The sequence below is a fragment of the Heterodontus francisci genome, chromosome 12 (assembly GCF_036365525.1).
Source record: "Heterodontus francisci isolate sHetFra1 chromosome 12, sHetFra1.hap1, whole genome shotgun sequence".
Classification (NCBI taxonomy): Eukaryota; Metazoa; Chordata; class Chondrichthyes; order Heterodontiformes; family Heterodontidae; genus Heterodontus; species Heterodontus francisci.
This window is the reverse complement of record NC_090382.1, coordinates 87,007,508-87,019,019: the sequence shown is the minus strand read 5'-3', so window position 1 is coordinate 87,019,019 and position 11,512 is coordinate 87,007,508. Positions and strand designations below refer to the sequence as shown.

The following is an 11,512-nucleotide window of genomic DNA, read 5'->3' as shown; positions in this document are numbered from 1 at the left end:
ACTCACTCTGTTCTGCCATGTCCAGCTTGACATCTACTTTCATTGTCTCTCCCTTATTACATCTGCTTCTTGGGAACTCTTGGTTTTGGTTTTGTCTGTTTAGAGCTTAGTTTTTAGTACAAGTTGTGATTGGGGAAATATTTCAAATAAACTGGGATCTCTGTTGCCTACTATTCAAATTGGAGAAGGCTTGATAGAATTGAAATGAATTTTAGATGTATTTGACTCCAGAATATGTATCTACTCTCAACATTGAACTCTAGTGGTGCAAATCCCTTCCCATGAGTTTCCACTGTTCAAAATATGAGCAGGTCAAATTCTTTCATCAGAACACCACCTGTTCCGAATTCTGATGAAAGGTCATTGACTGAAACATTAACTCTGTTTCTTTCTCCCCAGATGCTGCTTGACCTGCTGAGCATTTCCAGCATTTTCTGCATTTATTTCAGATTTCCAGCATCTGCTGTATTTTGCTTTTGCTTTGACTCAAATTCTTTCCCATATACTTACAATTTGGAAATGGATTTCTGATGGCTACATATATGTTTCAAATTATGATGATCTTCAAACCTACAGTCACAGAAATCACGGAGTAAGTTTCAAATGCAAGCATTAAACTTCTGATTTTTCTAGTTTTCCTTCTGTTGATTAGTTTTCACCCAGAGAATCACATTCTGGAAATAAACCCCTCTGGTATTGAGTGTCTCTCTCCTGGTACAGATTAGGGTACTGAATTTAAACAAAATAATTGGGTTATGACACTAATATTGTCCATTTGGTTGCTTTGACCTAGAGTTAATGTAAATACAGATCCTGTTAAAACTTTCGGGTGTTTTTGCATTATGGTGGTGCTGACCAGAAAGATAGTATTTCATTTTGTAAATGAGACAAAAGTAGAAATCCAAATTTTAGCTTGGTCTCCTGGCCTGCAGATTACAGGAGCATCTCACCTTGGCTGGTAAACACATTGAATGGATTCAGCATCTCTGCAGGCAGTGTGGATTCAGGTGACCAGCCTCCTAAGCCCGCCAGGCTAATAGCCTCTGCAGGGAACGCTCGGTCCATTTTATGTGCCTAACCTCCGTAGAATTTTCCCAGCGGGCTACAGGCAAAAAGTGGCAGATGGTACAGCCCACCAGCTCTAGACCAGAAGCAGGTAGGTCAGTTTTGGGGGTGAGGTGGCAGTGAGGCGAGGGAAGGAATGGGAACCAATGGAAAACAAAATTGAATGCAGTGTGAAATGGGCTGGCTATTTGCTATCAGTCCATTTTGGGCTACAGTGGTTAACCAATTTCATCACCACCATCACCCACCCCTCCCCACCCCCATTCCCTTTCTCAGATCTATATTTAATATTCATGCGGAAGGAAAGGGGGCCACAGGAGAGAAAGATACCGAGGCAAATGTAACAATAGCCAACAGAGTATGGTGGGAAAATCTGGGTATGACTCATCCCAGGAGAGACCATTCATTTCCTTATTTTCTTCTTGTCTCTTATTGACAGAGACCTGGGAACAGGTTATCTGCTTTCTCAGATATGTTGTGGCAAAGACCCGACTAAGGAAAAAATATAAAGTTCTTTTTTCCTCCCCTTTCTCACATCCCAGATTTGCCAATATTTACTTCCTGTTCCTGGCCCTTCTGAACTGGTTCCCATCCATTGGAGTTTTCCATAAAGAGATAACCATGTTGCCCTTGATCATTGTGATGTCCGTCACTGCCATTAAAGATGGTGTTGAAGACTACAGGCGATACAGATTTGATAAAAGGATAAACCAAGCCAGGACGCAAGTATTTGATTGGTACGTCCTTTGCAAATTCAAGAAAAGTCTCTGGTTTAGTAGAAGGTATTTACATGTCATAATCTGTTGGTACTTTGCACTACACATTGAAGAGTGTCAATGTAGGTTAATGGTTGGCTGTAAACAAGGTAAAAAGAGAAGTACAGAATCCTGCAGCTTCTTATCTCCAAATAAAGGGAGAAGGATCTAAGAGATTGATCCCCCGCCACGGAGTCCAACATCATGGGCTTGGTAAAATCCAACCCAGTGTTTCCTGCTGAGTCTTTCCAGCATTTTATGTTTTTATTTCAGATTTTTAGCATCTGCAGTATTTTGCTTTTGTATTTGTTTTAAATTAAGTCTTTATTTAAAGGAATAGTTCTTTAACTCTGTCGCAGTTGCTATTTTTGTTCTGATGAATATAGGAGGTAGGCTTGCACTCTTGCCCAAAAGCCGTTAACTCCCATTTCCTGAGCAATACATGGCATAGAAATATTTAATGGAGGCTATTAGCTTTGTGCAGTGTGCGTAACAAAACTAGGTTATTTTTAAATAACTTACTATTTTGGTGCATGTAATGCACCAAGAAGATCTTCCCCCAATATGTAGCTGTTCTTAAATCTAGCAATCAGGCCTACCTGCTTGAAGTATTTCTAGCCACTGGATTGCCAGTCTGACAGTACCCCTCTTTAATCAACATGCCTTCCATGTTATGTGGAGTGCCAAAACAAAAACCACCAAGGGGTGACCAGTTACCAATTCAATGAAAATGTCTGCAGCTCCCTCGTGACATTGCTCATAAAGTGTCAGAGATGTATTTGCAGATTTCATTACAACACACTTCCTATGGAAATTTAGTTTAAGCAAATTTCCTATAAATAATCAGCGAATATATCTTTCTTTCAATAAAAAAGACACACAAGACAACCATTCGGAATTTAGAACAAAACTCATTCACCAACATAAAATGCTTTGTCAAAAGACAGAAGTGCATTGGGTTGTTTTGCTACGTGAAAGGCACTATATAAATGCCAATTGTTGGTGTTGTCAGAATGGCTGTAGCAGTGACTTCTTTCAAAAAAGAAAGGCCTTGACAGTCATTTTTTAAAGTCAATCATTACATTATGACTTGAAGCTTGAACAGCAATTAAACACTGACCTCAACTGGCACACTTCTCTTCACAATACTTAATAATTAGATTATATAGCCTCAAAATGGCATAACTTCAGTTTATCAAAAGGATAATATGTTGTGCATTAATCCTGCCTTTATGAAATGTAATAGTTTCTGACTTACTGTGAGCCTCATCATTGGCCACTATTTTCTTTTGGGCCTCCTTATCTCGAGAGACAATGGATACGCGCCTGGAGGTGGTCAGTGGTTTGTGAAGCAGCGCCTGGAGTGGCTGTAAAGGCCAATTCTGGAGTGACAGGCTCTTCCACAGGTGCTGCAGAGAAATTTGTTTGTTGGGGCTGTTGCACAGTTGGCTCTCCCCTTGCGCCTCTGTCTTTTTTCCTGCCAACTACTAAGTCTCTTCGACTCGCCACAATTTAGCCCTGTCTTTATGGCTGCCCGCCAGCTCTGGCGAATGCTGGCAACTGACTCCCACGACTTGTGATCAATGTCACACGATTTCATGTCGCGTTTGCAGACGTCTTTATAACGGAGACATGGACGGCCGGTGGGTCTGATACCAGTGGCGAGCTCGCTGTACAATGTGTCTTTGGGGATCCTGCCATCTTCCATGCGGCTCACATGGCCAAGCCATCTCAAGCGCCGCTGACTCAGTAGTGTGTATAAGCTGGGGGTGTTGGCCGCTTCAAGGACTTCTGTGTTGGAGATATAGTCCTGCCACCTGATGCCAAGTATTCTCCGAAGGCAGCGAAGATGGAATGAATTGAGACGTCGCTCTTGGCTGGCATACGTTGTCCAGGCCTCGCTGCCGTAGAGCAAGGTACTGAGGACACAGGCCTGATACACTCGGACTTTTGTGTTCCGTGTCAGTGCGCCATTTTCCCACACTCTCTTGGCCAGTCTGAACATAGCAGTGGAAGCCTTACCCATGCGCTTGTTGATTTCTGCATCTAGAGACAGGTTACTGGTGATAGTTGAGCCTAGGTAGGTGAACTCTTGAACCACTTCCAGAGCATGGTCGCCAATATTGATGGATGGAGCATTTCTGACATCCTGCCCCATGATGTTCGTTTTCTTGAGGCTGATGGTTAGGCCAAATTCATTGCAGGCAGCCGCAAACCTGTCGATGAGACTCTGCAGGCATTCTTCAGTGTGAGATGTTAAAGCAGCATCGTCAGCAAAGAGGAGTTCTCTGATGAGGACTTTCCGTACTTTGGACTTCGCTCTTAGACGGGCAAGGTTGAACAACCTGCCCCCTGATCTTGTGTGGAGGAAAATTCCTTCTTCAGAGGATTTGAACGCATGTGAAAGCAGCAGGGAGAAGAAAATCCCAAAAAGTGTGGGTGCGAGAACACAGCCCTGTTTCACACCACTCACGATAGGAAAGGGCTCTGATGAGGAGCCACCATGTTGAATTGTGCCTTTCATATTGTCATGGAATGAGGTGATGATACTTAGTAGCTTTGGTGGACATCCGATCTTTTCTAGTAGTCTGAAGAGACCACGTCTGCTGACGAGGTCAAAGGCTTTGGTGAGATCAATGAAAGCAATGTAGAGGGGCATCTGTTGTTCACGGCATTTCTCCTGTATCTGACGAAGGGAGAACAGCATGTCAATAGTCGATCTCTCTGCACGAAAGCCACACTGTGCCTCAGGGTAGACGCGCTCGGCCAGCTTCTGGAGCCTGTTCAGAGCGACTCGAGCAAAGACTTTCCCCACTATGCTGAGCAGGGAGATTCCACGGTAGTTGTTGCAGTCACCGCGGTCACCTTTGTTTTTATAGAGGGTGATGATGTTGGCATCGCGCATGTCCTGGGGTACTGCTCCCTCGTCCCAGCACAGGCATAGCAGTTCATGTAGTGCTGAGAGGTGGACTGAAGGTGGACTGATACACCGCACCAAACAACATGAAAAAAGGAAAGAAGGTACCAGCCCTTCGCTTTGCAAGCTGGAACGTCAGAACTATGTGTCCTGGCCTGTCGGAAGACCTTACACAAATCAACGATTCTCGGAAGACCGCCATCATTAACAACGAGCTCAGTAGACTCAATGTGGACATTGCAGCACTTCAGGAGACTCGCCTCCCCGCGAGTGGCTCTCTAGCAGAGCAAGACTACACCTTCTTCTGGCAGGGCAGGGATCCTGAAGAACCAAGACAGCATGGAGTGGGCTTCGCCATCAGAAACTCCTTGCTCAGCATGATAGAGCCTCCCTCAAATGGCTCGGAACGCATACTGTCCATCCGACTGCTCACCACCTCTGGTCCAGTACACCTACTCAGCATCTATGCTCCAACACTCTGCTCCGCACCTGAAGCTAAAGACCAGTTCTATGAACAACTCCATAACATCATTAGCAGCATCCCCAACACCGAACACCTATTCCTGCTGGGGGACTTTAATGCCAGGGTTGGGGCCGACCATGACTCATGGCCCTCCTGCCTTGGGCGCTATGGCGTTGGAAGGATGAATGAGAACGGGCAGAGACTGCTTGAGTTGTGTACCTATCATAACCTCTGCATCACCAACTCGTTCTTTCACACTAAACCCTGTCACCAGGTTTCATGGAGGCACCCAAGATCACGTCGTTGGCACCAGCTAGACCTCATTGTCACAAGGCGAGCCGCCTTAAACAGTGTTCAAATCACACGCAGCTTCCACAGTGCGGACTGCGACACCGACCACTCCCTGGTGTGCAGCAAGGTTAGACTCAGACCAAAGAAGTTGCATCATTCCAAGCAGAAGGGCCACCCGCGCATCAACACGAGCAGAATTTCTCACCCACAGCTGTTACAAAAATTTCTAAATTCACTTGTAACAGCCCTTCAAAACACTCCCACAGGGGATGCTGAGACCAAGTGGGCCCACATCAGAGACGCCATCTATGAGTCAGCTTTGACCACCTACGGCAAAAGTGCGAAGAGAAATGCAGACTGGTTTCAATCTCATAATGAAGAGCTGGAACCTGTCATAGCCGCTAAGCGCATTGCACTTTTGAACTACAAGAAAGCCCCCAGCGATTTAACATCCGCAGCACTTAAAGCAGCCAGAAGTACTGCACAAAGAACAGCTAGGCGTTGCGCAAACGACTACTGGCAACACCTATGCAGTCATATTCAGCTGGCCTCAGACACCGGAAACATCAGAGGAATGTATGATGGCATGAAGAGAGCTCTTGGGCCAACCATCAAGAAGATCACCCCCCTCAAATCTAAATCGGGGGACATAATCACTGACCAACGCAAACAGATGGACCGCTGGGTTGAGCACTACCTAGAACTGTACTCCAGGGAGAATGCTGTCACTGAGACTGCCCTCAATGCAGCCCAGCCTCTACCAGTCATGGATGAGCTGGACATACAGCCAACCAAATCGGAACTCAGTGATGCCATTGATTCCCTAGCCAGCGGAAAAGCCCCTGGGAAGGACAGCATTACCCCTGAAATAATCAAGAGTGCCAAGCCTGCTATACTCTCAGCACTACATGGCCACTATGTATAGTCATATAGGGGGTGAAATTGGCATACGCCAGTGAAACAGGCTCATCGCGAATCGACATTCTATTACGCACTACACCAGTTTTTATTTTCCATTGACTTGGAGAATATTGCCAAGGTTTTTAATTTCAAACAAAGTGACAGTGAGACTAGGAAATGAGTCTCCAAAAAGAGTTCAAATCATTGTTCTGTGAACTTCAGTGGAAAATCGGCTACTGGCAGAAACCAATTTCACCTCGCTAGTGTGCATCAATTACACTTCAAAAATATATATGATAAAGAGAAGTTACAAATTTTTGTAACATAAATGGAGTTTCCTCCAATGTTATGCCAGAAGAGCAGGTTTAGCTCCCAGGAAATTCCTGGCCCTTGTTTCAACCCAATAGCAAGAATCAAGGAAGCAGCTGCCAATCTTGAGCATTTTACCTGAACAATTAGTCTCTGCCTAATTGGTCCACTTTCCCATAGCGACTAGCTTTAAAAGGACAGGCCAGGTTAAGCATTACTCCATTTTAGCAGCTGCTTTTCAGAAATATGTTCCAGATACCAGATGCACGTTGAGCAATATAACAGCACAACAGCTATTTTTATATAGCAAAAGTGTGCTCATCTAAATTTATTTCTGTTGGCTACAGGTCTAAATCAAAACTAGCCATAATTCAGCACAAACGACATTATTTGGCTGTTCCACACGGACAACGCATAAGGATGGCTGATGGGGGAATGAAAATGCCATACTGGTCTAGTAGGGTATTACATTTGAGCTTAAAGTGCATTTTTTGGTAGAGTAAAAGATCTTTGTGTGACCCCAGCATATTACATGGCATCAGTTGCAATAAATTTAAAAAAAAATTCTACTCTGAGCATTGATGTTCCTTGGTGTGAGAACATGAAAACATGAAAGAAATTGTAATTCTAAGGTCCAAATGGGACAAGTTACTAATGAGATACTTGGAGCATTGTCTGTTGAGGCAAATGAGATAATGACATATATAGGCTTCCTTGGGAATCTGGAAATAATTCAATCTATCTCTTTTCAATAATATTTGAAACCCAGCAGATTGGCTTCAGACAACATGCAAAGAATGTTTGCAAGTGAAGTAGTGCAGTGGCACACTATTTCATTACCTTTGGTATAAACAAAGCCATAATTTTTAAAACTGCATTGTGATTAGTTATCAAAATGATTGTAGTTAATAAAGCACCAGCAGATTTGCTATGGCATGACTTTCTTGCTGTCTGAAGGCCTGTATTTTATCAGGGGCTACATATGCATTGTTATTGGCTTCGGGAGTCTGAGATTAATTTTCCACAATTATTTTTCTCCTTGAATTAGCCTAGGGATCTATTTTGATCTGTTTTTTTTTCCCTCTTTCTCTCTGTCTCTCTCGGCTGTTGGTGGGTACGGAATATTGAAGATTGTATTGCTTTGTTACAACATGGCTGAATGGGACAAACTCAATGGATCTGCTGATCTTTGTCTTTTTTGCATGTCAGTATACTGATGAATTGTTTTTTAATGAATGGGTAACTGGAGCAATCGTGACTACTAGCTGTCAAAAACATTTCTTTTTAATCACTAAAAGGGGACCAACAAATACCACAAAAGTTATCTCCTGCCACTGCACCCCATCCCCACCCCGCCAACCCTCCAGTCCATTGTGTTGGTCCTTCATCCATCCCCTTATTATACCCCTAAATGTGAAGTTATGTAACAAAAATTTCACAAATCATACCAACAATATTTAGAGCAATTTTCATGTGCAAAGATCTTCCCTCTCTCTGGCACCTAAGTGTTACCTTGTGCTCCGTTCTCGTAGCTTAAGCCATTCGTCCCAGTATTTTCAAGGCCTCCATGCTTGTGTGGCATTAGTGCCATTTCTATTCCTTCACCCTATATATAGAATCATAGAATGATTATAGCACAGAAGGAGGCCATCCGGCCCTTCATGTCCATGCCAGCTCTCTAAGAGCAAATCAACTGGTCCCACTCTTTTCCCCATAGCCCTGCAATTTTTTTTCTCTTCAACGTATGCAATCAGTGCCAAATTTAGATACTGCCACTCCCAGATTCCAATATTCATTCTGCATTTGGCAAATTCCACTCTGTCCTCCCTCATCATGTGTTATTATCTACTTCTATCTGTTTCCCTAGCGGAAAGGTCAATTACCAGGGGGCATAGATTTAAGGTGATTGGTAGAAGGATTAGAGGGGACATGCAGAAAATCTTTATGACCCAGAGGCTGGTGGGTGTCTGGAATTCACTGCCAGGAATGAGGCAGGAGGCAGAAATCCTCAATTCTTTTAAAAGGTATCTGGACATGCCTGATTATGAGCTGTAACCTGCAAGGCTATGGACCAGGTGCTAGGAGGTGGGATTAGTTAGTTACTGAAGAGTGGATAACTCCAGCAAAATGCCACAACCAAACACATCTTCCGCTCCTCCCTTTTAGTATTCTGAAGGAACCATTTCCTCTGAGACATCCTGGTCCCCTCATCCATCAACCCAACAATTGCTTCCCTTCCCACAGCACCTTCGCATACAAGCACAGCAGATGTAACACCAGCCCTTTCACCTTCTCCCTTCCCACTGTGCAGGGCCCCCAAACACTCCTTCCAGGTGAAAACGTGATTTACTTGTACCTCTTTTAATGTAGTATATTGTATTCGCCGCTCATGATGCAGTCTTCTCTACATTCGGAGACCAAACAACAATTGGGCGATCGCTTTGCTGAGCACAGTTTGCAAGCATGACCATGAGCTTTGGGTCACTTGCCATTTTAATTTGCTGTCCCACTCTGACTTCTCTATCCTCTGCCTCCTACGCTATTCCAGTGAAGCTCAACAGAAACTCGAGGAACAGTACCTGACACTTTTCAACCTTCTGGACTCAGCAGTGCGTTCAACAAATTAGATCATAACCACTGCTTCAGATTTTTGGACAGCAGGTGCTGGTAGTTGTTCTGCTGCAGCCATTTACAATGCCTTTAGGTACAGCATATGTTTCTTTCATTGTCACATTATCACCCCATTTTGCCTTGCACCATCATCCTTTTTGTCTTTTAATCACTCTTGCCTTCCACTCTATCACAGACCTTCCCTTTTGTTCTTTCCTACTCTTCCCCCCACGCCGCCCCCCCCCCCCACTTTCCTTCCTCTGTTCAAAAACTGTTATGTGTTTAACCGTTTCCAGTTCTGATGAACGTTCATTGACCTGAAATGTTGGGGGGAATTTTATGCATTCCATGTCTGGGTTGGAGGTGGGGAGAGCATATAATTAGGCGGGATGATAACAGAGGGGGACCCTGCCACCCTCTCACCTCCACCCAAAGTATGTCCAGGGCAGGAAGGCCTAGGAATAGCCTTCATGCCCTGCTGCCAATTGAGGCCCCTAAGTGGGAAATTAATGTCCAATCAAGGGTCTCATCCTGCCACCATCACAATTAGTATAGTAGCGGGTGAGCTTGTCGCCACATGGGGAGCATGCCAAGCAAGCCCATGCAGGTTGCCTGCTGGCTCCGGGGGCAGGGGTGGTCCCCTCCTTGAAAGGTACTTCGTGCCTGAGTGAGGACCCAGCATCGGTCCCTGCCCTTACTGCTGAACCCCTTCACCTGTTCTGCCGTGACCCCCACCCCGCGAAACCCCTCCTGCCCTGATTTATCTGTGGCCTGGGTCCAGGGCCTCGGGTGAGTTGAGTACCAATAGCAGCCATAGCTTCCGCCATGGCGCTACTCAGTTAAAGAGCCGCCAGCCTCTGATTGGTTGACAGCTCTCAACAGGTGGGACTTCTTCCACAGGGGTCCTTGATCCTGGGGAAGGACTGCCGCTGTCCACTAAAGTGCCTAATTGGAACTTGATCTGGTGGGCCTTCTCCAGAGGTGGCAAAATGGGACTCCCGCTGACGCTTTTTTGAAAGGCCAAGCGCCCATTGCCAAGACAAAATCCCAGCCACACTTGCTGCTTGAGCTGCTGAGTATTTCCAACATTCTCTGCTTTTTTTATTATCATGTATGTTAGGTCCTTTACAAGCAGGTTTATAATTTTGTTACACGTAGTAATGCACAAAGGAAATCTTTTCTCTTTGTGTTGAATGCTTTGCATATAATTGATCATTGGAGACTTAGCATCTAATGCCAGAGACTGCACTAGGAATAATTACATGAACAGGTAATAGGTATCCATCCGTCTTGGAAGATGATGGACTGCACCTGGGGTGTATGTACTTCTCAGTTGAACATCGCCTGTTGTGGCTGAAGAGGCCAACTCATGAGTGGCAATCTCTTCCACAGCTGGGACAGTTGAATATCATTGGCCCGAGGTCAACTGATATTTTTTTCCTTCCACTGGCTCTCTTTACTGCAGTCTGATCATTTCTTTGGTCCTCTGCTTATTCCATGTCCTTTCTGACTGCCATTCTCCAGGAACTCTGGTCAACAGCAAGGACTCCCCATGCATTGACACTGATCCCAGTCAACGTGAGGTCATGGTTGCTGACGTCCTTGTGCCACAGATGTGAGTGACCTGTTGGTCTCATGCCAATAGCAAGCTCGTCATCGAGCATGTCTTTGGGGATGCAGCCATGATCAATTCAATGCACATGACACAGCCAACATAGTCTCCACTGACTCAGTGGGGCAAACCTGCTGGGGATCTCTGCGTACTGGTGTACTTCTGTATTCTGTATTTAGGGGTAGGCGGTGGCGTAGTGGTATTATCACTGGACTAGTAACCCAGAGACCCAGGGTATTTCTCTGGGGACATGGGTTCGAATCCCACCACAGCAGAAGGTGGAATTTGAATTGAATTAATAAAAAATCTGGAATTAAAAGCTAGTCTAATGATGGCCATGAAACCATTGTCAATTGTTGTAAAAACCCATCTGGTTCACTAATGTCCTTTAGGAAAGGAAATCTGCTGTTCTTACCTGGTCTAGCCTACATGTGACTCCTGACCCACAGCAATGTGGTTAACTCTTACATGCCCTCTGAAATGGCCTAGCAAGCCACTCAGTTGTACCTAACCGCTATGAAGTCAATGAAAAGGAATGAAACCGGACTCACAACCCGGCATCGACCTAGGTACCGGAAACGACAACGGCA

General features: G+C 44.9%; 1 protein-coding gene across 1 annotated transcript in view; it reads left to right on the top strand.

Moving 5' to 3' along the window:
- The window catches only part of atp10b (ATPase phospholipid transporting 10B), a 443,112-nt gene that overhangs the window by 290,271 nt on the left and 141,329 nt on the right, over positions 1–11,512 (top strand). The window contains 1 exon segment of the mRNA XM_068043811.1: positions 1,608–1,802. Within this exon segment, the coding sequence (XP_067899912.1) occupies positions 1,608–1,802 (195 nt within the window).